The following is a 27,054-nucleotide window of genomic DNA, read 5'->3' as shown; positions in this document are numbered from 1 at the left end:
CAAGACGATAACGAATTCAGAGATTTTCTCAAACCAAAACTTATTATTATCTATTATTATTAGAGATAATATTAATATCAATATCAATATTAATAATAATAAGATTATTAATATTTTCAAAAATAATAATATTATTATATTATTAATATTAATAATACTATTATTTTATTATTGATATTATTTTCGGGACGGGTTCGGGGATTTCGTGGATGAGGATAATAATCCCATACCCACCCCGAATTATATCGGGAATTTTTTTAAATCCCCGAACCCGAACCCAAACCTGAAAAATTCGGGATGCCCATCTCCGTATCGAGTTTTTTCCGCGAGATCCCAAATCCGTGAGAAAAGTTGTCATCCCTAGCCGTATCCATTTTTAAAAATGTAGACACAATAATGCTTTTGTCGTTTGTAGTGTTATCATGTACAAATCCTTGCATAGAAAATGTAAACAGGAATCCTACGTCATAGATCGCATCAAATCCTCTCTCACACAGTCTCGTCTCAAACCCAAGCTTGCTATTTGGAAAAAAAATTCTTCTTTGTTTAGCAAGAATCATTACAGAGCACAGTAGTTAATTTATTCTTCATGAATTGTGTTTTAAAATAATAATCACTCTACACATAAGATAGTGAAAAGTAATGATCCGGCGTCTCCATTTGACTGTCAGAAATGCCAGCCAGGTTATTGTTTATTTCTTGATTTTGTTTTCTTTAAATGATCATACGCAGACCCATGCCAATTTATTTGCTCAGTATTTTCAGATTTTGGAATGATAAAAATTGTTATTCCCATGCAATTTAATTTGAACTTGTTTTATTAGATGGTTTTTTTTCCTTCCCTTTTCGAAATTACATGAGTTTAGAGGTGAAAAAGATTTCGTCTTGCTACAGGGTTTTTTGTTTTGTTTCTTTTTCTAGTTTATACAGTTGACTAGTGTGTAATCTTTATTAAAAATGCAAGCTCTGTCTGTTAAAATATTTATTGATATGAGATTATGGAACCCAATTCAGATTAAGCATTACTTGCTTGCTGAAAATTGGAGACTGGTTTCAAACATTTAGAAATTCTGGACCAATGATTTAAGATTGGAACTATATTTTCTTGATGACTTTCTAAGGATTCGTAGCTATTGTTGTTATGATTTATTGTATTTGTATGGCAAAACGAACTTGTCTTTAATTTTTTGAATACCTAGTAAACGTATGACAATTCTCAATATTCGGGCATTGGTTAAATTCTTCATGGATACAGCCAGCTATTGTTTATTATGGTTAACCTTTCTTGAATTAACTTCATTTCGGAAAGCATTGTTGTTTTTTGATTTGAAGAAACAAAAGAAAGGAGACTAGCGAATTCATATGCACTCGAGATTAATATTTTGCTTTGTTTTGTTGTTTAAACCTTGTATACTGGATTAAAAAATATCACAGGCTGGTTATTGTCAAAAGGATGTTGCAGCCGGTAGAGGAGTGCACAAGCATTTAATTCAGGTTCCTATACCGGTAAAATGGTATAGTAGCGAAGCATCTCTGCAGGAGGATGTTTCTTCTACAGATGATAAAGGGAAAGGGTATGCACTTTTAATCCAATATTCTTACTTCTACTGCATATTTCTTATTTTTTGTTGCCATGATATATTTGAAAATGAATTAAAACTCCATTAGATGTAATGTAAACATACAAATCTTGGTTTTTCATGCTGTATTTTTCCCCAGCCTGAAACTTCACTTCAGTGGATTAACTATAGGTCGGCAGACTACTATTGGGTCCTTACGGGACCTTACTACTCTAAACGTTCCAAAAATGCATCTACTTCTTTTTTATGCTTACCAGTTAGTCTCCATTCATGAAAACCTCATTTTCCCATATATCATTGACCACCGAAACTGTTAGCTTCAAGGGGCATGATATGTTGGCACCTTTCACCGCTGGCTGGCAAACGACTGATTTGAAACCTCTTGTGATTGAGAAGTCTGAGGTAAGGAAGTTATTTTTGTTAATTTTAGGGTAAGGAAGTTATTTTTGTTAATTTTAGTTTCTTACCTTAGAAAACAGTGTTCATATGTTTATGAGTTATCATTTGTTTGTTTATTGTAGGGGTCCTATGTATATGACACCAATGGGAAAAGGTATCTTGATGCTCTTGCGGGGTTATGGTGCACTGCTCTAGGTATCACATTCATAATGATCATTTAAACTGACCATCTTTTCTTCTTAAATCTATTTTTTTCTTATATTTTTTCTTTTTTGAGGCTTATATAGTTTTCCAGATTATTGATCAATACTAAGGGCTAGTTTGGGTACAAAAACACTTGTTTTTAGAAATTGTTTATTTAAGTATGGCTTTAACTTGTTTTCTAGAGCAGCCGTAAAAAGAATTTTCTTATGGTTTATTAAAGAGAAGTTGAAGTGGTGGCGACGAATTACAAATGCATTTATGATATTAAGAAACATTTAACAAGTTTAACTTCTAGTCATATAGTGAATGAAACTAGGAATGTGAACTAAAATGATTAAAATGATTGAGTAAATTCAATCTTAGTCAGAGATCTGCATGATATTTATTCTTGGATATTACCTTGGAGGTATACTATTTCAATGGCAGTTATTTTTCAATATCGAGATCAATAAGTACATAAAAATTGAATTCTACAAAAATAATTACATCAGAAACTTATATCCAAGTTTAAGCAGCAGTGCAGCACAAAAGAGTAAAAACATAACTGATCATCGAACTGTCAAATTAATTTATGAATTCGAACCCTCATCCCCCATGAAGTGTCTCAAGTTGAATGTGTTCTTTAGTTAAATTAGGTAATGTGTCAAGGATCTTGAAGCAATGTTATTAGTCATAATTTTGATTATTTCTAATTCTTTCAGGTGGAAATGAACAGCGTCTTGTTGCTGCTGCAACAAAACAGCTAAGCACATTGCCATTTTACCACTCATTTTGGAACCGCACTACAAAACCGTCTCTGGTATGATAAAATCCAGTTTAGTTGAAACTACTAATCTGGAACTTTCGCCATGTTCCCTTTCTGATCCATTTTGAATTTAGGATCTTGCAAAGGAACTTTTGGAGATGTTTACTGCAAGCAAAATGTCCAAGGTGTTCTTCACAAATAGTGGATCAGAAGCTAATGATTCACAGGTTTGACCTTTAAGCTATATTGAGTTTGATATCGTATCTTCATCACTTAACAAACTTGGCTTTTTCTATGTTTGATGAATTGTACGGAAGAATCCTTATAATTCTTTTGGGCCATCTCTATATTGAGTGGCATTTTCTATTGATATTTTGTCGATATAGTTTTATAAAAGAAAATTAATCAGAATGCATTTTTTATTACTTCGCCATGCATTTATTTGTTCATCAAACATTATTATTGTATAAAGTAACTTTTGAATTAATAAAACTTGTAAAACCCATCTAAAGTTTATGCTGATAGAATGTTCTGACTTGTTTCTCTGAGCTAGATTTCTTCCTTGGTTGATTGTTCCCTCCTTCTAGGTGAAGTTGGTCTGGTATTACAATAATGCACTTGGAAGGCCCGACAAAAAGAAGTTCATTGCTCGAGCAAAATCGTAATCATTTCTGTGACAGTATTACACATCACTATTGGTATGACCCTGTTCTAATTGTCTTCCCATGTTTTGGCAGATACCATGGTTCAACACTTATAGCAGCTAGTCTTTCAGGGTATGCTTGTCACAAATCAAATTTCAGAATGGCAAATTTCACGTGTACACTTCTTAATGAAACTTTATATGGGCTTTTAACAGCCTGCCTGCACTCCACCAGAAATTCGATCTACCTGCTCCTTTCGTTCTACACACTGACGCACCACATTACTGGCGACATCATCGTCCAGGTGTGATGCAGTTTCTACATTGTTAGAGGCAGAGAGGGGCTAGCATGGGTGGTCACTCCCCTTGATTTTAAAATTTTCCTATAATTTGGTATAATTTTTAAGTTTTATTCATGCAAAAAAATATGGTTTCATTTCCTCCACTTTTTTGTTTGCCTCCAGCACTGCTTTTCTGCATTTTGGCTTCTGTCTTTTTCAAAGGAGGAATAAGAGATATATTGATGTGAAGGGGGGATGGGGGTGTTGTTTCAAGGTTGTATCAAAATCTTAAAAGCGTAATTTTGTAGGAGAAACTGAGGAGGAGTTCTCTACCAGGTTGGCCAATAACTTGGAGAACCTTATTCTTAAAGAAGGACCTGAGACGGTAACTGATTCTTGATATCAGATTCAAGCCATTTCTCTATTTTTTTAGATTTAGGCTTTAAGTTGCTGACCTAATTAAAAGGCTTTATTCCAGATTGCTGCTTTTATTGCTGAACCGGTAATGGGAGCTGGTGGTGTGATACTTCCACCTGAAGCTTATTTTGAGAAGGCAAGTTTTCCGTCCCTTCAATTTTAGAAAGAATGTTACTAGGAAACCGTGAATTGATAAATTTGCTGAATGAATTTTCATATATCTCAAATTGGGAATTTGTAAAAAATATGTACAACCTATTCTATGAAGGTCAACTAATACAATCAGTCAGATTCAATCACATAATCAATCATATTCATAATCAATGAAACAAATAATATCATGATTCCAATACATTTTATCCTATCCAAAAAGAAAATATGATAATAAAACATGTTATGTAAATAATACGCTCTAACTCTAAGCTTAAAAATTCTTTATCAGGCAATCATTAATTTTTCCCTTTCATTTTGAATATAGAGTTAGTGATTTGAATCTTTAATGTATTTGCAGATTCAGTCTGTATTAAAAAAGTATGATATTCTCTTCATTGCCGATGAGGTAATTTGTGCCTTTGGAAGGCTTGGAACAATGTTTGGTTGTGACAAATACAACATCAAACCTGATCTTGTGTCTATAGCTAAGGTAAATTTTTTTGCAATAATCTGGTAAAAAAATTGTTTTTTTTTTGCATCATACTTAATTTCCTGTAGTCTCAATAATACGTAGGCACTTTCTTCTGCCTACATGCCTATTGGGGCTGTGCTTGTGTGCCCCAAAGTCTACGATGTCATACATTCTCAAAGCAACAAGCTTGGTTGGTGGTGAAGTTTTGACATGAGTTTCATAAGTTTCCTCGTGATGAATCTAAATCTCAATGTTTCTACAATCTTTTGTTTCAAGGTTCTTTCTCGCATGGATTCACTTATTCTGGGCACCCAGTAGCATGTGCTGTTGCATTGGAAACACTCAAGATATACAAGTATGCTATTCTTATGTAATTTGTTCCAGTTAGTCAATCATTCTGATAATATTGTAAAGTACGTGTATCATGTCCCATGTGGGTCGTGGTGGATAGGATATTCGTTTTTGCATAGAGATTATTAATTCCAGTTAGCTGGCTAATGAAGCCCATCACTGAGATTTTGACTTTCCATAGCAGTGAGCTCAGGGCTTGACAAAGTTCGATCTTAATATGAAGCAAAGCCAATTAACTCTTGTCCTTATAATCTCTTTTGAATGGAAAAGAAAGGTTGAGAGGACGTGTATGGTACTTTAGGTATTTTATCTGATTGTCTGTATGATACCCATGCGCTATATGAGATCGTGAGGGAGTTGTAAGAAAAGATTTTGAGCTCAAGCTAATCAGTTCTGTAAAGCGAGGAGAGATGCATCATACATAGTAATTGCTAATAAAATCCAACATATACATTGCCTCGCTAACGTGGAAATTATGAAAAAGCTTCTGATATATTTTACTGGACAAATTAGTTGGTGTATGGCATGTTTGCGGTGGGATATTTTCATTGGGAATTTTTGCCGAGGCTCGATATATTTGTGTTTGAATTTGGGCTAAGCTTGGTGATCAGGCACTTGTTTTAACTCCTAAATATGCATGAAGAGTTTTGATAGGTTTGATTGTTCACAGGGAGAGGAACATTCTGGAACAAGTAAATAGCATAGCCTCAAAATTTCAAGAAGGTGTGAAAGCATATTCCTGCAGTCCCATTATCGGAGAGGTAGATTTTGCATTATTATTACTTTACACCATGGAAACGCGCTTTTTGGTTCATAATTTGACTCACACTTTTTATGCTGAAGATACGGGGAACTGGATTGATCCTTGGGACAGAATTTACCGATAACAAGTCACCAAATGATGCATTTCCACCTGAATGGGGTAACATCCTTATTTTTCGGAGATACTTTGTCTTCTAGAAAGACAGTTTTTGCTTTGTACTTGTAATACTCCCCTATTTTCACTTCAACTTGGTATGGACATCAGGAATTGGTGCATACTTTGGAGCGCAATGTGAGAAACATGGAATGCTAGTACGTGTTGCCGGAGACAATATAATGATGTCTCCTCCATTTATAATGGCTCCTGAAGAAGTTGATGAGGTAATAAGTTCACGTGACATTTTAATGGATTTTAATTATAGTTTTATTGTTAACAATAAATGAAATTTTAAATTTATATGTTACATATTTAAACGTTAGTGAAACAAAGTATAATGGGTTTCAAATATCTTCATTATTGAATGAACTTGAAATATATCCTAGTTAACATCATCACTGAAAATTACGTTTGAACATATTTGAAATCGATGGATTTAAAATCCATCAATCCAAATGCATCCTAAATGTTGTTTTGATATGCTCTACTTGCATAAGCGAAAACTGAAACTGTGCGTGTTCCATTTCTCAGCTAATCGAAAAATTCGGGAAAGCTCTCAGAGATACAGAAGAAAGGGTCGAGGTGCTCAAGTCTCAGAAGAAGTAATGGTGTACTAAAAACTTTGACGTCCGTTAATATATAGTACACACTCAATTTGCTGTGTTGTAGCCTAAATTTGAAATGCAAGGAATTAAAAATTCTTATGATATTTGACCAGCGTATGTTTCCCCTTGAAAGGAATTAAAGACCACTTGTTCCTATTTTGCAATGTACCAAAAAGATCTCCACTTGTGAACTTTGGATGTCTTTGGTTCCCAACATTAATTTAGCATTAACTTTGGTTCCCAAAAAAATGTAATTTTCTCAATTTTCTACACATCACGAACAAGAGGGACCTAAGAAGCTTTAATCCAGAAAACTTTATTATAGTTGTGATTTTCTCAATTTTCTACTTTGGTTTCTTATTGCTCCGAGAGCTTTAATTTTCTTCCATATGTTTTCATTGTGTGAAAATACTTTATGGCTAATTTCGGTGTGCTCAATTAGATATGGACGGTTGGTGTACGCCCGCAATTCATGTGGATAACATTAATTATTATATTACATTATATGCATTCTTCTAAATGAAAATTAAATAAATTGAGAAATGATTTTTAAACTTTATATGGTTCTATCAAGCAATCGTATTATAATTCGTTCACAATGCAAGCAATAAATTAAATTAAATATAGTCAAATTTATGAGCATTATTTTAAACGATTTATTTTCCGCCACTTTCATATATTTTTCTATACAATTATTATTTCAGATTCAATTGCTATCAATTCAAGAAATAAAATTATTACTATTATTATATATGTTGGGTTTAAAAACTCTAACAATCTTGATTTTGATGTTAACAAAATATTTTATTGTGTTTCTAATTTGTTTAATCAAGTGTGAAGTTGTTAACTCAAGATTTAAACTGAAACTCGAATTTAGTCAAACTGAAAATCTGATGAACTACAGTGTTTTGAAATATCTTACAGCTCGATAATGCAAATGAACTTTCACCAAAACGACTGAGTAGAAAACTCAATTTGGGACAAGTCATATTCCATATCAGTTGGGCTAAATCAAATGTTATATAGGCAAACCAGTGGTTGCAAGATCGAACTGATTGCAATGAAAAAATCAACCAGTTGTGCATGAGCAGTTGTGGTATTTTGGTCAGCTTGATAACTTATGATTCAAAAGTTGAAGTCTGAATCGGAATTTAAGACACTGATAAATGACTATGAAGTTACGAGTTCTGCAAAGGCTGAAGACTGATTTCAGTAGACCTCATCAGTTTGGTTCATTCTTGTTGACGAGCCCAACTGGATGAACAGTCTAGCTGATGAGCCTAACTTACAGTGGACTTAAAAATCATTTAGGCTCGGTAAAAGCGTCCAGCAAGGCGGAAATGACCGTTTTAATGTTAGAAATTGTCCAAAATCTTCCCGAACAGTCATATTCTTGTGTCAAATGTGTATATCATTCTTGGAGGATATTAATAAAAAATCTTGAAGATTGAATAGAGAATTTGGAATAGGATTCAAAGCATAGGCAGCCTGCATGAATAAATTAGTTAAAATGAGAGCAAACCCAAATGTGAAGATACATTTGATATATGCATACAATGTAAAAATCCTCACACACAATCATTCATACATATACATGAGAATCGAGCTTCAAAGTTTAGATGAATGAGTCTTTACACAAAGACATTGAAGGTTATATTTGTAGCCTTGTCATAAGGGAATTAAACATTATGTGGATTGTGAGGTTCCGATCTACAATCGAGATTGTTTTAGGAGTTTCAATTAGACAAGAGATAAGTCCTAACTTGAAATGAGTTTGTACAATGAGTTGTATAAGTCAAAGTCTTTTAATGAATCTTTCCCAATGGGAAGAAGGGGTAAAGTAGGAGTTCTTAATCTCCGAATACTCATAAACAAATTTGTTTATTTTATTTATTGCATATATTCTGAAGGACCGTGTGCTGATAATCTTTGAGATGCTTCAAACATTATATTCTCCAATGAGCGGCAATAGCTCGTGTTCTAAGAATGCTTACACCGATGAATTAAATCGAGTTTGGTTTTAATACCAAGCGGAAGAAGCTCGAAGTAATCCTTCGTGAAGAAAGTTGTTATATTTGAAAGCATTTTAACTTATGTAAACTAAATAACTGAAAAGCATAGGGCCAGTTCTCGGATGTATCAGTTCAGTTATAGTAAAAACTGAACTGATAACACCTCGAACTATTCAAATCAGTTTGAAAACAATAGTTAATCAGTTAAGTACACAAGATATGTTTATGGATGTTTGGAGACTTCAAATACTCCTACGTCACCCCTTCTACCACCTCGGGTAGGATCCACTAGAAGACTTTGATCTATACAACACCTTGTAAAAACCCATTCATCTTAGGACTTACATTACTACCTAATCTGAACTCCTAGCCTAGACTGAAGGCAACACCTTTCAGCCAATACTTTTTTAACGTCTGTGTATCAAAGACTACACACACAAGTTTAAAGTCTTTGTGCAAGACTATATTTGAGTGGTGGTGTGTGCGCGCGTGTGTGAGAACTGAACTAAGAATACACCAAGAAGGTGTTCTCACACACTGAAGGAAGTGAGCTTCTAAACTAAGCTGGTAATACTTGAATATTCCCTCTGGGATGATTGCTTCTTGAAAGCTGATAAGCAAATAAGCGTGCACTTTCTTTTTCCACACTCTTTTGTTGTTTTATATTTCTGATGGTCTTGGTCTGTATTTATAGCAGCAAGATGACCGTACACCAAGACTCATCAGATGTGATCGTTGCAGCTTTGAATGCGTTCCTTGGACTTTGTGTCTCGAATTTTTCGACAGTTCTTCTGGAATATTTTGTCTTTAAGCTTTTCTGCAATGTCTATTATTGTACCTTTGATCGTACATATACTTTTGTATCTTTGTGCATAGCTGGAATCCATTTAGATAAGCTTGTCTTGATCAGAAACTGATTGATTCCTAATTGATGCTCCTAACTGGTCATCTGAACCCATCTTCAGTTTGGCTGGTGAAATCAGTTGACTCGTCAGTTGAACTGATTTCACTCTTTCAGTTGAACTGGTCAGCTGAGTTCTTCATCAGTTGAACTCTTCATCAGTTGGCCGGGCTTCTGAAGATCTTCTGTGGAACCACCTATCAGCTGGACAATCAGTTGAACTGTTATTTGATAAATCAGTTGAGTTGATTCAGTTTTGTCGATCAGTTGATGTTTTTATATTGCATCTCGATAGCTTCAGTTTGGCTCATTTAACTGATCAGTTCGAAGCCTGATCAGTTCCAGCTTCCTGCGCACTAGATAAATCATTAGAAACAAAATAACAAGTTTTGTTAACATCAAAATTAAGATTGCGAACAAAAAATGTTTCAACATATTTATTTGCTATTGTTTTTTAATATGCATTGTTTAAGTAATTTATGTGTTCTTCAAATACAAAAATATTGCATATCAAGTGTTTGATAAAATATTTCAACCAAATCGTTTTTACATTTAATTCGCATATCTATTAAGTGTTTTATCAAAATGTTTAATCAGTTTCTACGAAGAATTATTTTGAGTGTCTTCCGCTTAGTTTGAAAACCAATTTCAATTTAATTCATTGATGTACAATAGTTTTTGTCATATTTGAAAACTTCCTGTCGAACAATGCTATAAAATGAAATATTTATTAGTATTAATGTATTGAACTACCATATTAAATATTTTTAAAAAATAGCAAATAAATGTATGATTAAATGTGAACTCTTTTCAAATTGTTTTTTAAAATTCAAATTTGAATTTGATGTCCCTTAAAAATATAAATTACATTTAACTGTCTATATTATTTTTTTCATTTCATTTAATTTTGACTATGATTTTGAGTTTGTGTTGCTTTTATATATTTAGTTTTCACTAATCTCTAACATATTGAATAAAAGATAATTTTTTTTACATAATATTACATTTTCCAACTTTTAAAAGAGTATCATCTTGAATTTTGATATACAAATAGTCTGTATATTGTTTGTATTATTATATATCTCAATTAGAACTTCAATATAAATATTTTTCAACATGTTCTACAAAATAATTACAATTTTCAATCAAAAATTATTAATTAATAAATAACAAAAAATTTATTTTTTTATTAAATATTATATAAGGTTCAGGAAATTTAAATTTACGTAACATGGATCCATGCAATCTAGGGTTTTATTTAAATTATGTGTTTATTTATTTTATGCATTTAATGTATAAATATTGCATGAATAGGACTTCTTTCATGATATTTTAAAAGATCATGCATAGGGTTTTGAAGCTGCATTTCGCACTCGAACGACGAAAGAAGTACAATATCATGAGATGCACACATATACACAATCAAATTCTATGTCTATCGACGGCATTTCTCAAGTGTCCATAGGCTCAACTTTGACCACTCTTCTCCACTAGTATATTGGGTACGTGTGACTCGGTTAATAGGTCTTTTAAGCTTATAACGTTAGGCTATGGCTAATGGCTACAAATGAAGGTAGAGAATCAAAAGTGAGAGAAAACAAACTAATTTATTTTTCAACATGCGTCTCCTTCTTCCTTTTGTTTCACTTCCACTTCCTTGCCACAACATATTCACCATTTTGTCCTTTTTTTTTCACATCACATGTCATACTCTTTATTCAACTTTTTCCTTCTCCCTTTTTTTCTTTTTCTTTTCATAGAAATTCATTTCTTTCTTTTCATCTTTTTCCTCTTTTTTTCGATGATATTCTGTTGGAAACTAAATTCTGAAGTTTGACAAACTGATCAACCAACTAAAAATACGAACCAACTGAACTCAGCAACTGGACTTAATAACTGAAATCGACTATCTGATCAGTTGGAAACCGATCAGTTAATACATCCAGCCGAATGCCTTAAAGTTAAGTATCTCTCAGCTGAAGATGTCTCGGGAAAGAACTTTCAACCGACAAAGAGACATAACAGATTACAACGGAATATGAAATGCCGCACCACAACCAAGACTACCTAGAACAACGCATTCCGACTAAAGCAATTAAGACGCCGCAAACAAAGTCCAAAGAACAATGAAGTGAAAATCAACGGATACATAGATTCAAATTTATCTCAAGTTACCGTTGGAAAAAAAGCATATAAATATGACAGAAGAGCAGCTGAAAAAAAAACAACGAAGTGAATACTATTCAAAAAACTTGCTGTCACTATGTCAAAATCTCAGCTCACCTCTTACTTGATTTATTCGTAGCAGTTAAGGCTACAATTTGAGCTTACAAGCAAGTTGTAATAATCATTGAAATTCGATAGTGCTAAGATCAGTTAAGCACTGAGAACATTCTGTTATACTAAGTGTTTCAGTTTTTGGCAGTGTTAAGTCCAAGCTGAAGTGGGTCAGTACAATTCTTGTATTTGATCAAAGTCTTTTAGTGAATATCCTATCCTTGTGATAGAAAGGGTGACGTATGAGTAATTGAAATCTCCGAACATCCAGAAACAACCCTTGCGCATTTTATTTTTGTATTCTTTCTTTCAGTCAGTTACCTTCCGCAACTGATCCAGTTTAACTGATTGATATTGATCAACAAGATTCCGAGAATCAGTTTGTCACCAAACTGAACTCAAAATTTGAAAAGATCAATTTTAATTGTGAGTGTTTATTCAACCCCCCCTTCTAAACACTTTTGATACGTTAACCGATCCTAACAAGTGGTATCATAGCGGGTGAATCTTGTTCTTGAATACTTTTGATATATAAACTTGCTAGCATGACTTCATTCAACAAAATTTCTATGTTCTCCAGAGAAGAATTCGATGATTGGAAAATTAGAATGCAAGCTCATTTAGCAGCACAAGATGATGACATGTGGTATGTCATAACTGATGGACCCATGAAGATTCTAAAAGCAAATACAGCAATGGCCATCACAGAAGGGGCACCACAAAGAATAGAAAAGCCCAGAGATGAATGGACAACTGAATACAAAAGAAAAGCAAATCTTGACAATGTGGCTAAAGACATTCTGTACAAAACGCTGGATAAAGTAACTTTCAGCAAAATAAAGATGTGTAAAACAGCCAAAGAAATTTTGGAAAAGCTGATCCAGCTGTGTGAAGGAAATGATCAAACCAAAGAAAATAAACTTTCTGTTGCTGTGCAAAAGTTTGATAACATCAAAATGAAAGCAGGAGAATCGATGCACGAGTATGATGAAAAAGTAAGTAGTATAATCAATGAGCTAAATGCACTTGGAAAAGTGTATACCAACAAAGAAATTGCACTAAAGGTAATGAGAGGTCTTCCCAAAGAATGGGATGTCAAGACCATGGCAATGAGGGAGTCCAAAGATCTGAACCAAATCGAACTCCATGATCTATTTGCTGATTTAAAAGCCTATGAATTTGAGCTGCAGACCAGAGAAGGAGAACCATCTACTTCTGCAGCCACAACTGCTCTAGCCGCTGTCAGAACTGAACAAATCAGTTCAGTTGAAAAATCTGCTGATCAGTTGAGTAACGATGCTATGTCATTGTTTATCAAAAAATTTGGAAGGTTCATGAGAAAGAATCAAGGGAACTTCCAGAAACCATATCAAAGAAACAACGCCAAGGATGAATCAAATGCATGCTACAACTGTGGCAAATCAGGCCACTTAATTGCTGATTGTCCTAAACCTAAGAAGGATGTTCAAGGCTCAATTGATAGAAGAAAGAAATCATATGAACACTAAAGAAGACCCAAAGAAGATAAAAAGTTATTCAGAAAGAAACATGAAGTAATCTTAGCTGAAGAAAACAAATCAAAATGGGCAGAAACTGACAGTGAAGAGTCGGAACCAGAAAGCTCATGCAGTTCTAGTGATGATGAGGAAGTAAAGTGCTTAATGGCTAATGATGCAGCAGAAGAGTCATCTAGCCAACAGGTATTTGATTTTAGTTCAACTGATTTTACACGAGAAGAACTCATTTTCACATTACATGACATGGTAGATGAGTATCAGAAACTTGCATCATCATTTGAAAAACTCAAAGCAAAGCAAACTGATCTCACAGACAATAAAACCAAAACTGATGAATCAGTTGAAGGGTTGAGTCTAAAAAGGGAAATTGCTGAGCTAAAAGCAGAAAGAAATAAAAATCAATCATTAATACAGAAGTTGATGCTTGAGAACACAAAACAGACCGAGCTTATTCAGTCGTGGAACAAATCATCTATCGCATTGAGTGATATACAGAACTCCCAAAAATCAGTAACTGATAAAACTGGTTTGGGGTTCTGTAACCAAGATGAAATGTCAACCAATGATACTCAACCAAAACTGAATATGAGCAAAGGAAAATACATTCACTTTGTCAAATCAGTTATGGTACAAGAACAATCAGAGCCAAGTAAACTGGTTGAAAAGCCAACTGAAAGTATGAACAAGGGCAAAAGATATGGTATTGGTTATAGCCCAAAAGTGGTAACTGATTCATGTAGTCAGTCACCAAAAAGCTTTTACAAAAACTATTCGAATGACTATTCCAATTACTATAACTGCAAGCCAGTTCATAAGAGATATAGACTGAACAATCAGTTGAATAAAACTAAAACTCATATTGTATCATCCATACACTACACAAGCACACAAAAGCCGAGAAAAACCATTTGGAATACAACTACTGGAAAGTCTGTTAGACTAATTCAGGTATGGGTTCCTAAGGGACTAATCAGTTCAGGACCCAAATAGATATGGGTACCAAATTATATTATGTGTGTGACTGCAGGTAACAGGTACAAACAAGAACTCAATAAGGTATTTGGACAGTGGATGCTCGCGACATATGACAGGAGATGCAAGTGTGCTATCTCAACTGATCAAATACAGTGGTCCAAATATCAGTTTCGGGGACAATTCCAAAGGTAGAACTGTAGGTAAGGGTAAGCTTATCCATGGTAATTTTATTTTTAAAGATATTCTACTAGTAGAAAACCTGAAGTATAACTTGATCAGCATCAGTCAATTATGCGACAGTGGATTTTCAGTACATTTTGACAAAAACTCATGCTCAGTTAAAACTTCAACTGATGAAATCATACTAACTGGAAAACGTTGTGGAAACACATATAAAGTCGGTTGGAATGATCAAAATAATGCACCAGTTTGTTTTATTGCTTCCAAATCATCTAAAAACTGGTTGTGGCACAAGAGACTAAGTCACCTAAATTTTAAATCCATTGCCTATCTGAGTAAACATGAACTTGTAACTGGTTTGCCCAAAATAGAATTTTCAAAAGAAAAACTTTGCTCAGCATGTCAGTTTGGAAAACAAGTAAAATCGTCTTTTAAAAACAAGGGCTGTAAATCTTCATCCCGATGCTTAGAACTATTGCACATGGATCTCTTTGGTCCTATACCAGTCATGAGTTTAGGGGGAATGAAATACACCTTGGTGATTGTTGATGATTTTTCAAGATTTACTTGGGTTATCTTTCTCAAATCAAAAGACCAAACTACTGCACAACTGATCAAGCTTTTCAAAAGACTTTTAAATGAAAAATCAGTTGGAATTGATCGAATCAGATCAGATCGAGGAACTGAGTTTATCAATCAAACTCTTTCAAATTTTCTAGAAAATGCTGGAATCAAGCATGAGCTCTCAGCAGCTAGAACTCCTCAGCAAAATGGTGTAGTTGAGAGAAGAAATCGGACCCTTAAAGAAGCTGCTAGAACAATGCTTGCTGATTCTGGTATTTCTCAAAGGTTTTGGGCAGAGGCAGTAAACACTGCGTGTTATACTCAGAACAGATCAATGATTAATAAGAATCATATGAAAACACCATATGAGATCTGGCATGGAAGAAAAAGTATAATCACTTATTTCAAAATATTCGGGTGCAGATGTTTTATCCTTGATAATGGTAAAAATTATTTAAAAGCATTTGATGCTAAATCTGCAGAGGGAATATTTTTTGGATACTCATCAGTTAGTATAGCTTACAGAGTCTTTAACAAGAAAACACTAAATGTTGAAGAATCTGCTCATGTTGACTTCGATGAAACTGAACTAACTAATAAGCCAACTGGTCAAGTTGAGCTAGTTGATCGACTGACAGATATCAGTTTGGAGGATGATAATGAAGAAGACAATCATATTAATCAAAACACTCTTCAAACACCCGAACCAGAAGTGTAAGATCAATCAACTGAACCAGAAGCCATTCCTAATGATCACTTGATAGAGCAAACTAATGATATTCAGTTACCAGCTTAAGAAATTGCTGATACAACAAATACTGAGTACAGATAGAGAAAATCACACCCACCTGAATTGGTAATAGGAAATCCATATGATCCAGTAAGAACTCGCAATCAAATGCTAAATCTATTTATCTATTCAGCTTTTGTTTCACAAATAGAACCAAAGAAAACTGATGAAGCTCTTGCTGATCCTAACTGGGTAAATGCAATGCAAGAAGAGCTAAATCAGTTTACTCATAACAATGTCTGGAACTTAGTTCCAAGACCAATTTCAAAAACTGTCATGGGTACAAAATGGGTTTTCAGGAACAAACTGAACGAAGATGGTTCGGTTGGACGCAACAACAGTTGCAAGACTGAAAGCAATCAGAATGTTTCTTGCCTATGCATCATACAAGAATTTCAAGGTCTTTCAGATGGACGTAAAAAGTGCATTCCTAAATGGCCAATTGCAAGAGGAAGTATATGTTGAACAACCCCCAGGTTTTGTAAATCAAATCTTTCCTGATCATGTATATCATTTGAACAAAGCATTATATGGTCTTAAACAAGCTCCCAGAGCTTGGTACGAAACTCTTTCAAAATTTCTAACTAATCATGATTTTTCTGTTGGATCAGTTGATAAGACCTTGTTCAAATTTACTAAGAATAATAACATTTTATTAGTTCAAATTTATGTTGATGATATCATATTTGGGTCAACTAACCCCAAATTATGCGAGAAATTTGCTAAGTTGATGCAGGAAAAGTTCGAAATGAGCATGATGGGTGAACTGACATTCTTCCTTGGACTGCAAGTGAAGCAACTGGAGACTGACATATTCATCAGTCAGACTAAATATACAAAGGAGCTGCTGAAGAAATTTGGCATGGAATCATGTTCAGCTGCAAATACTCCCATGAGCTCATCAGTTAAATTGGACACTGATCAAGGGGGAATATCAGTTGAGGCGACACTATACCGAGGTTTAATTGGGTCATTATTATACCTAACTGCCAGTCGCCCTGATATTGTATTTGCTGTGTGTATGTGTGCTAGATTTCAAGTAAATCCTAAGCAATCACATTTCTCAGCTGCTAAAAGAATTTTGAGATATCTTAAGGGCACACAAAATGTTGGGTTATGGTATTCTAAAGACTCTACTTTCAATTTAGTTGGATATTCAGATGCAGATTATGCAGGATGTAAGCTTGATCGAAAAAGTACAAGTGGATCTTGTCAGTTTCTAGGAGACAGACTGATCTCTTGGTTCAGCAAGAAGCAGACATCTATAGCTACCTCAACAACTGAAGCAGAATACCTTGCTGCTGGTAGTTGCTGTGCACAACTGATCTGGATCCAGCAACAACTGAAAGATTATGGAGTAATTACAAATAATTTGCCCATATTTTGTGACAACACGAGTACAATTGCCATCACTTATAATCCAGTTCTCCACTCAAGGACAAAGCATATAGATGTCAGACACCACTTCATCAGAGATCATGCTTTGAAGAAGGACATTAGACTGGAGTATATATCAACTGAACAACAAGCAGCCGACATCTTTACCAAACCATTACCCGAGACTAAGTTTTCTTACTTTCGCAATATTCTTGGTTTAATTGATTTGTCTTAAAATTATTATTAATGTTGTTTTCACTAATAGAATTATCTGCAGAAAATAAGAACACAACAAATTGAAAATAATAATTCATTAAGAATACCACCGTTCCCAGTTTACAGCAGAAATCATAGAACCAACTGTATCTAGCCAATCCCTAACCCAATCATTCATCTCATAAATTCAAATTCTAGAAAATGCCCTAGTTTTAGAAATCTTATCAACCACATGCCACTCCTTCCATAACATCGCCTCCAACAAACATTTGTCCTCAATCAAATCTGTAACATGCCTAACTTCAAAACGTTCAAGATACTTTCTTGCTGTTGCTTCCTGAGCAAAAGTAGGAATCGCACCACTTCTACTCACTCTCTGCAACTCATGAATCTTAAACCATGTTGACATCACCTTTTTGAAAACATATTCCTCCATCCTTCTCTTCATCTCTTCTAAACGTGGATTCGATTGTTCAGTAACATGAACGTGTGTACTGCTGCATGCATCAGAGTCACTTGAATCCGACATTTTGAACTGTTGTTGTCTCACATTCTATCATCTTATTTATAGACAGATAAAATTTGAATGATAAAGAAACTGAAGAGACTCTAGTCAACCGAAGCGTTTTTCTCATTTACCGAGGCCTCTTAACTATCAGTTGTTCATTGTCAACTGATATCAGTCTACCATTTACTACTCAACAATTAACTGATTTCAATTCTTAATCAATTTATATAAGTTAGTCTTTCATCAGTTCATTTGTTTATGATCATAATTTATTATTTGCAAAAAAAAGAAAAACAAAGATAAGCCAAAATAAATACTTCATTCAACAATAAATATTTGCCTGAATTACATTTTCATATTTTTCCTCTATATCATCTATCCACATTCTCAACCAAACAGATAGAGCTGAGGAAGATGTTTTGCAAAAGCTGTGAGAAGAAGCTATGCGATTAAGGAGCTCCAGTTCCTTTTGAAGCATCAGCTGATAGATATGACCTTACTTGAAGACGTCCACCCACACAGCTATGTTCAAGTGCTCCCGCACTTCTCTCAACTCTGCCATCAGCTTGGGAGTAGTAGCCTCTCCAGAATTATACAGGAACTCTAGCTCCTGTAACCTTTCCCAGTAGGGAAGACTCTTATAGAAGACTTCGTCTTCTATGGCAGTCTTCCTAGCTTCCAGAGAAAATGGCGAAGCACTCGAGCTTCTCGCATCTGCCATTCTTTAGCTTTGAATATTTTTCACCAATATAACTGAAACTAACCGTGTTATATCTATTTATAGCAGAATATCAAGGAAGCTGAAGAGTCGTCAACATTTCAGCAGACCGATAATCTTTCTAATCTTTGAATTTATTTGCTTTAATTATCTTATGCACTAATTAAGGGGGAATAATGGTTTTAAAAGGTTAACTGAGAAGACAAATGTTAGTAAATTCTCAAACTGAAAGGACACAGTCTTTCAACTAATCTTTCAGTTGGGAATTTCACTAACCTTCTCATATAAGTTAACTGATTAAAACGAATTATATTCCAAATCAAGTGACGTGACTGTCTACTATCTAATGATGAATCCTATTTTGAAAACGTGGAAGCATTTGAACCATTTAAATTGTACACATGCTTATAGCACACGTACACACATTTTTACTCAAATTTTTAATGGACTGACACGTGTCCCGAATTTAAACAGTCACGAACAACTGTACTAAGCCCGCTTCAATTCAGTTTTTTACAATCAGTTTCTAAGAGAATACTAATTCCAGATCTCTCGTTTACAAATTGCAGATCATTTTATCTATCAAAATGGCGAATCAAATTCCCGCTTACATGCTGAATGCAATGGCTATCAACTTTGGATCAATTCTATCTTTTGGCGACACTAATATCAAGAACATTTTTCAAAAACTCGAAACTGCTGGGTTAAGGACATTCTTGGGACAATCATCACAAGAGATCTACCCCAAAGAACTTCAGGAAATCTACTCTAAAGGTACGATCAATTCTGATGGAAACATCGCTTTTACTATCAATGGTCAGCTGCTGACCATTTCCGAAGATTCCTTTGGAGAAATCTTTTCTTTACCATCTGATGGACTAACACACTTATCTGATGTTAAGGCATCTGACATTGAAAAGATGCAAACCTCACTTTCTGCTGAAGGACGGAAAATCTATGTTTCCGACCCAAAGAAGGAACTGAAGCACGAAGTTCAGTTACTTGCTGATATAGTCGCCAAAGGGATTTTGGCGAAAGCTGGATCTTTTGCTGCACTTACTTTGGAAAAATTTCAAGCTATTTCTATCATTATGGCTGAACATAAATTCAACTGGAAGCATCTTATATTCAATATTTTAAAGAATATGTTTCTATCATCCAAACAGTCCAAAGGTTTTGCAGTGCAACTGAGCTATCTGCTGAAAGTGAAGGGGTTAGTGGCAGATAATACAGAAAAATCATCAAAATTCAAAGTCTTTAATGCAAAGAATACTATGCCACCCAAGACAAAATTGGACATCTCTCCTGATCAGTTTGTAAAGATAAAACAGGAGATTGGGATTCAACAGGCGGCTCCTAAATCAGTAAAAAAGGCCAAGACATTGGCTCAACTAAAGTCAGCAAAAAGAAAATTAATTGTGGAAGAATCCGATTCAGAGAAAATTCCTTCCCCAAAGATCACCAAGAAACCGAGAACCCAGAGGATTAAACCAATAACTACAGAGGAATCTATTCCTTCTGACAAGCCAATATCTTCAGATGCTCAGCAGCCAATTGAAGCAGTCCCTCTGAAGATCATCCCACCAGAAAAATCAATTGGTGCAAAGAAAGAAACAGTTAGGATCAAAGCCCCTCTGATTAATATTACTCGTCCCACTCCTCTGGCACCTGCCCTACCCAAGGGCATTAGTATTATAGAACGGGTGGATACTACATGAACTGGTCTGGAAATTCTACACATACTCAGTTCTGACAAAGGCAAGGGAAAATTGACTGAAGAACCAAGGCCATCCAATCCCATTCAAACCCACATTGACCTTGTTTGGGACGAGGTTAATGATTTTGCAGCATCAAAACTTCAACTCTATGATGCTTGGACAGCCTATCGTACACAAATTTTTGCCAAGCAACTAAGAAAGAAATCTCAACTGAACAAATTCATCAAACTGGAAGCTTCTGTCCTCAAGATAGTCAAAGCTGCCACCATTGCCCAAGCTATGGAGAGAAAAACATATTTGTTTGATCAGATGAGAGCAAAGAAGTTAACACAAATTATTGACAAACTGAAGGCTAACTACGTTCCAACAAATCCTACTGCCTATGCTGATCATGCGGTGATCACTCAGCTAGACACCGATCTGATGGGATTGCTATCTCAGATAAAGTTTTGGGAAATGGATCAAGAGTTAGTCCTTCATAAAGGAGATTCAGACGATGATGAAAAGGAAATAGTTGAAGAACCTCCCTCAAAGCTGAAAGAGTCATCCTCAGAACATGCTATTATTCCAACTGAAGAGCCAGTTCAGGATGTGTCTCAATCACCAACTGGTGCACATCAAATGTACACTGAAGCAGAATTATCTTTCGCAAACATTGATGAAATTATTCAGATAGTGGTGCAAGAATCCCAATTGAGTGAACCCATTTCTTATAATGTTGATCATCCCGTTGATCAAATCAATCCAGAGGTGCCTATCTCTTCAGAAGCACCAGTTCAGCCAGATCCTTCTGCTGAACAGACTATTCCAACTGATGTGCAAATTGATCCCCAAGATCATCCTCTAGAGACACCAATTTTGACTTCATCAGACTCTATTATTCCTCCAGGAAGCTCATCTGCTGATCAACATCCACTTTCTCCGCCTCAAGTTCCAGAAGACATTGCTGCAACAATCACTTCAGTTCAGAATATTGCTGAAACAGTAGCAACTAACCAAGAGTTGGTTATATTTGATCAAACCACAAAGGGACCGGAATTCCCTCATCAGTCACCTCCTCCTCAATCCAAAGAAATGGATCTTGTTCTTGAAGAGATCCAAAATATGCAGCACAATATGCAGCAGATAATCACTGACATCAAGAAGATTCAATCTACACAATTATCTCACACTGTCAAATTGGATTCTTCAATTGAATATGACTCTGCAAAACTGAAAGAAATTCAAGCAAACATGGATTCTCTCACCAAAACTGTAGATGAGATGAAGAAAGGTCTAGCTCAAAGCCTATTTACAACTCAGGATATAGTTAGTCAATGAGTTCAACGATTAGAAACTTCTGTTTCTAATAAAATGGAATTGCTGGAGACCTGTTTACAAACTGCTGTCTCAAGTATCTCAGCAGATGTCAACATTCTTTCAACTGATGTTCGAAAATTATCTGAGTAGATGGAGTTGTTTGACAAAAAGGGGGAAGAAATCAAAGGAATGCTAGAACAACAGAAGAAATTCTCGTTTCAGTAGCAGTCTTCACTGTACTCATCAAGTTACTGATTCAGTTGATCAGTTTCTTATTTTATCTACAAAGAGTCCAATCAATCGTGAAATTCAGTTGATCAATCTCTTATCTACAAAGGGTTCAGTTACTTAATTTTGTCAAACACCATAAAGGGGGAAATTGTTGGAAACTAAATTCTGGAGTTTGACAAACTGATCAACCAACTGAAAATACGAACCAACTGAACTCAGCAACTGGACTTAATAACTGAAATCGACTGTCTGATCAGTTGGAAATCGATCAGTTAATACATCCAGCCGAATGCCTTAAAGTTAAGTATCTCTCAGCTGAAGATGTCTCGGGAAAGAACTTTCAACCGACAAAGAGACATAACAGATTACAACGGAATATGAAACGCCGCACCACAACCAAGACTACCTAGAACAATGCATTCCGGCTAAAGCAATTAAGACGCCGCAAACAAAGTCCAAAGAACAATGAAGTGGAAATCAACGGATACATAGATTCAAATTTATCTCAAGTTACCGTTGGAAAAGAAACATATAAATATGACAGAAGAGCAGCTGAAAAAAAAAACAACGAAGTGAATACTATTCAAAATGCTTGCTGTCACTCTGTCAAAATCTCAGCTCACCTCTTACTTGATTTATTCGTAGCAGTTAAGGCTACAATTTGAGCTTACAAGAAAGTTGTAATAATCATTGAAATTCGATAGTGCTAAGATCAGTTAAGCACTGAGAACATTCTGTTATACTAAGAGTTTCAGTTTTTGGCAGTGTTAAGTCCAAGCTGAAGTGGGTCAATACAATTCTTGTATTTGATCAAAGTCTTTTAGTGAATATCCTATCCTTGTGATAGAAAGGGTGACGTAGGAGTAATTGAAATCTCCGAACATCCAGAAACAACCCTTGCGCATTTTATTTTTGTATTCTATCTTTCAGTCAGTTACCTTCCGCAACTGATTCAGTTTAACTGATTGATATTGATCAACAAGATTCCGAGAATCAGTTTGTCACCAAACTGAACTCAAAATTTGAAAAGATCAATTTTAATTGTGAGTGTTTATTCAACCCCCCCTTCTAAACACTTTTGATACGTTAACCGATCCTAACATATTCTTATACGCACACACGGGAGAAGAACTTTTGTAGTGATACACAGGTTCGTTTTCTCTCAGTTTTCGGTAGGTACTAGTGTATATGCTCAAAAGTTGGTAGTTGACGTAGGAGTTTAGAATTGATACGAATGGGGGCTTTTGTGTGCCTTGGGTAGGCTTGAAAGGCTCAAACGTTCCAAAAATCGCCTAAATCATCCCTAAGTCACACAATACCCGTATTTCGCCTCGAAGAATGCCAAACAAAGTTTTAGACTACTTTCAATTTACCAATCAACAAACACAGACATATCATGTTTTTGGGTATTTTAATAGAACAAATCACACATCTCATTCTCATTCAGGCTCAAAGGGCTAACGATTGACAAATTATTCAAGGAAAAACAGGCCCAACATAAATCAAAGACTGCTTGAATCATTTTTGTGTTAGTGACCATGTAACTCAACAACAAGTAATCAACATGCAGGTTTTGGAGTCCATCCATACATTCCAAATCACAAATTACATGAACACTCTCTTGACATCGGATGTATCAACAATCATAGCAATCGTGAATTAATGTGTAAACGGTTAAGTAAAGATAGCACGCATTCGGATTCGTAATCATGGAAAACATGTGTTTCGGGTCAACTCTCATCATTGTTTGGTTATCACGTTAATTCCACAACTCTAAAAAAAATTAACGACTAAAAATGGACATAAAGACAAAAGTAAATATATATATATATATTTTTTAGAAAATAAACATCAAAACATCAAAATTAAAACACTAAAGCGTCAAAATTAAATCATCATCAAATCAAACCAAATCACCACCCCCCCAAACTTAAAGCATGCACTGTCCTCAATGTATAAACAAGAAAGAGCGGGAAAATTATACCTCCCACGACGAGCGTCAGTGCTCGCCGTCATCATCATCGACATCTTCATCCATGTGCTGGGGTGGGGCCTATGGAGGAGGTCGTGGATACTGTGGTGGCCATGCAGGTGGCTGGGGAAACATCGGATCCTCTGGGCCTATAGGTGGGAACCGCTGTGCAAGCACGGACGTGAAGTCCATCATGTATCCCATGAAATGGTCGGTGCGGTGCTGAAGCGAGTCCAGCACCTGGCGCTGCTCAACTAGTAGCCTCCTCTGATCCTCCATCTCTATCTCAAGTCTACGAAATCGGTCTCCCCTGCGCTGTCGGGCTGCCCCATGTGGTGGTGGTGGTGGAAGCTGTGCTTGTGGTAGCTCTTTGTCATCTGGATTCTCGTGGGGCATATAAGAGGCAGCGCCAAAGACGGCAACAATGGGAGCCTTCGGCTTAAGCACTTGCTCATCAGGCGACCAGGAGACGCCGGCCTGTCTGCATAGCTCGGTAACAATGTGAGGGCATGGAAGGGCGACCGTGGCTAATCATGTGCCGGCTCTCATGATCGATCCATATATTATTTTTCCCAAGTCAATAGATTTGCCCATCAAAATAACAAAGACAAGTGCAACTTTGTCTTTGGTTACATCGTGGTAGTGTGAGGATGGGAGAACCCGAGCCAACACGAACGATTTCCACGCACTTGCATTGGGGTTCATATTGGATTTCTTCAGAGAGACTGGACCACTCGAGCTCATTTTCCATACGGCACCTGCCTGACACACGGTCCGAATGACCTCTGAATAATTAACCCCCTCTTCTAGAAATTCACTGTACTCGTCTTCGTCAAGGCTTGGCATCTAATAGATCATGTTTATCATTTGAGAGTCAAACGATACCAATTTACCTCGCACCAGTACTTTCGACTCGTCATGCCGTATCCGCAGATTAGCATAGAACTCTCGCACAACTGAAATCACAGCATCTAGAGGAGGGTGAGCAAATTCAACCCATTGTCATCGTTCCAGTTCACGCACAATCATACCATGTATTATCGATAAATTAAATCCCCTCTCTGGGATTATGGACCGGGTCATCGAGCTCTCATAAACTTGCTGGGCTTCCTCATTCCAAAATCTGTGAGAGTCGAAGCTTGAAGAGGAGGAGGCGCCCTTCTTTGATTTCTTTTTCGGTGCCATCAACTCAATAATCAAATATTACAACCACACACTAAACTCAGCCAACAGAAAAGCCAAAATTGAAGCTAATCGGACCCCAAAGTTGAACACTATGATTTCACCACACCAATTATTCCAATAAGCAATGCAATATACGACCTAGTCACGACTATTCGAGAACAACAACAAGTGCCCAATTCACAATATTAAAGTTTCCCCATGTTGCTTGAACCAATTTCTAACAAATCCTAAAACTTTAACAAAATCTGGAGAAAACCCCTTACTTGAACAAGAAGATGACCGGAATTAGGAGCGTGTCGGAATTTGGGCAGGTGCTTGAAGGAGGCGGTCGTTTCTACTGAGCGGCGGCGGCGGTTTGGCTTGAGAGGCGGCGGCGTGAGGTGTTTCGGGTGAGGGGATGGTGTTTCTTTGTGAGGGGAGCGGCTGTGTTAGATCTGAAGAATGAATGCGATCCCATTTTTTTTTCTTAAATTATATGCGCGCCTTGAATTGGCGCATGTGCGCGCGACTCACTGCCTCAATATTTTTTTCACATCTGGATCTCGCGCATATGTGCGACTTGAGTGGCGCATATGCGCCGATCTTACTGCCATAAACGCGCATGTGCGCGAAAATAAATCGCGCATATGCGCCGAGCTCTGTGTCCATAAGTTTTTCGAATTTCTTCTTCTTTTTTTTTAAATACCTGCAAAAATAACAAAATGCAAATTAATACTTGAATTGAGAAAGTTAAAAGTAATAAAATTAAGGAATTGAAATAAAATAATAAAAACAAAAAGAATGCAAAAATAAATAAATGTGGGTTGCCTCCCACACAACGCTTGGTTTAACGTCATCAGCCTGACTTTCTCCTGTCTACTTTGGTTCTCCCAGTGGGATGTTGTCCATGTGTCGCACTTCATTTCCAAAGTAATGCTTGACCCTTTGACCATTGACTTTAAATGTCTTACCATTGTTGCACTTTAACTCAATTGCACCATGTGGGTACACTGTTTCCACTGTGAATGGTCCAGACCATCGTGATTTTAACTTACCAGGAAACAACCTCAGTCGAGAATTGAATAATAACACATATTGTCCTGGTTCGAAGTCTCGTCGAAGAATCTGCTTGTCGTGCCATCTCTTGGTCTTTTTTTTGTATATCTTTGCATTTTCGTATGCATCATTCCTGAATTTCTCCATCTCGTTCAGTTGCAACAGTCATTGCTCGCCAGATGCTCCCATGTCAAAGTTTAGCTTTTTTACAGCCCAAAATGCTTTGTGCTCCAGTTCCAAAGGTAGATGGCAAGCTTTCCCAAATACCAACCTATAAGGTGACATCCCGATAGGTGTCTTGTATGCAGTCTTGTACGCCCATAAAGCATCATCTAGCTTGATTGCCCAGTCCTTCCGGTTTGCCTTTACTGTTTTTTCTAATATTTGCTTGATCTCCCGGTTGGATATCTCTGCTTGCCCATTAGCTTGCGGGTGATATGCCAGTGTCACCCTGTGCTTCACATCATACTTAGCCAACAGTGAGTTAAAAATTTTGTTACAGAAAAATGCGTACCTTCATCACTGATAATGGCTCTAGGCGTTTCAAATCTTGTGAAGATGTTCCTGTGGACAAACTTAACAACAACTTGAGCATCGTTAGTACTGGTGGCAATTGCTTCCACCCATTTGGACACATAATCAACAGCAAGTAAAATGTAAGATTGACCAAAAGAGGATGGGAATGGACCCATAAAGTCGATACCCCAGACATCAAAGAGTTCCACCTCCAAAATATTTGTTAGTGGTAATTCATGTCGTCTAGAAATATTGCCAACTCTTTGGCATTTATCACATGACTTAACTAAAGTA

General features: G+C 36.0%; 2 protein-coding genes across 2 annotated transcripts; one reads left to right on the top strand and one right to left on the bottom strand.

Annotated features, from left to right (window-relative positions):
• The first annotated feature begins 387 nt into the window (after nucleotides 1-387).
• On the top strand, nucleotides 388-6,960 carry LOC142527468 (gamma aminobutyrate transaminase 3, chloroplastic-like). The gene is made up of 18 exons (XM_075632281.1): nucleotides 388-684; nucleotides 1,435-1,574; nucleotides 1,898-1,982; nucleotides 2,102-2,174; nucleotides 2,885-2,982; nucleotides 3,063-3,155; nucleotides 3,516-3,589; nucleotides 3,666-3,704; nucleotides 3,788-3,876; nucleotides 4,161-4,237; nucleotides 4,331-4,405; nucleotides 4,781-4,912; nucleotides 4,997-5,084; nucleotides 5,171-5,249; nucleotides 5,916-6,006; nucleotides 6,089-6,167; nucleotides 6,273-6,388; nucleotides 6,696-6,960. Exons 1-18 carry the CDS (start codon nucleotides 643-645, stop codon nucleotides 6,768-6,770), a joined length of 1,545 nt encoding a protein of 514 aa, XP_075488396.1. The 5' UTR covers nucleotides 388-642; the 3' UTR covers nucleotides 6,771-6,960.
• A 19,104-nt stretch (nucleotides 6,961-26,064) lies between these two features.
• LOC142525977 (uncharacterized) lies at nucleotides 26,065-26,391 on the bottom strand. The gene has a single exon (XM_075630256.1). It carries the CDS (start codon nucleotides 26,389-26,391, stop codon nucleotides 26,065-26,067), a length of 327 nt encoding a protein of 108 aa, XP_075486371.1.
• Nucleotides 26,392-27,054: the final 663 nt, after the last annotated feature.

Source organism: Primulina tabacum, chromosome 15 (genome assembly GCF_025594145.1).
Source record: "Primulina tabacum isolate GXHZ01 chromosome 15, ASM2559414v2, whole genome shotgun sequence".
Taxonomy (NCBI): Eukaryota; Viridiplantae; Streptophyta; class Magnoliopsida; order Lamiales; family Gesneriaceae; genus Primulina; species Primulina tabacum.
Note: the sequence above shows the minus strand (reverse complement) of the source record. Positions and strands in the feature narration are given on the sequence as shown.

Coding starts and splice junctions, on each gene's coding strand:
- LOC142525977 (XM_075630256.1), bottom strand. CDS start 26,391: ATGGAGAAATTCAGGAATGATGCATACGAAAATGCAAAGATATACAAA.
- LOC142527468 (XM_075632281.1), top strand. CDS start 643: ATGATCCGGCGTCTCCATTTGACTGTCAGAAATGCCAGCCAG. Junction 3,156..3,515: donor CAGAAGCTAATGATTCACAG/GTTTGACCTTTA, acceptor CCCTCCTTCTAG/GTGAAGTTGGTCTGGTATTA. Junction 3,705..3,787: donor ATAGCAGCTAGTCTTTCAGG/GTATGCTTGTCA, acceptor GGCTTTTAACAG/CCTGCCTGCACTCCACCAGA.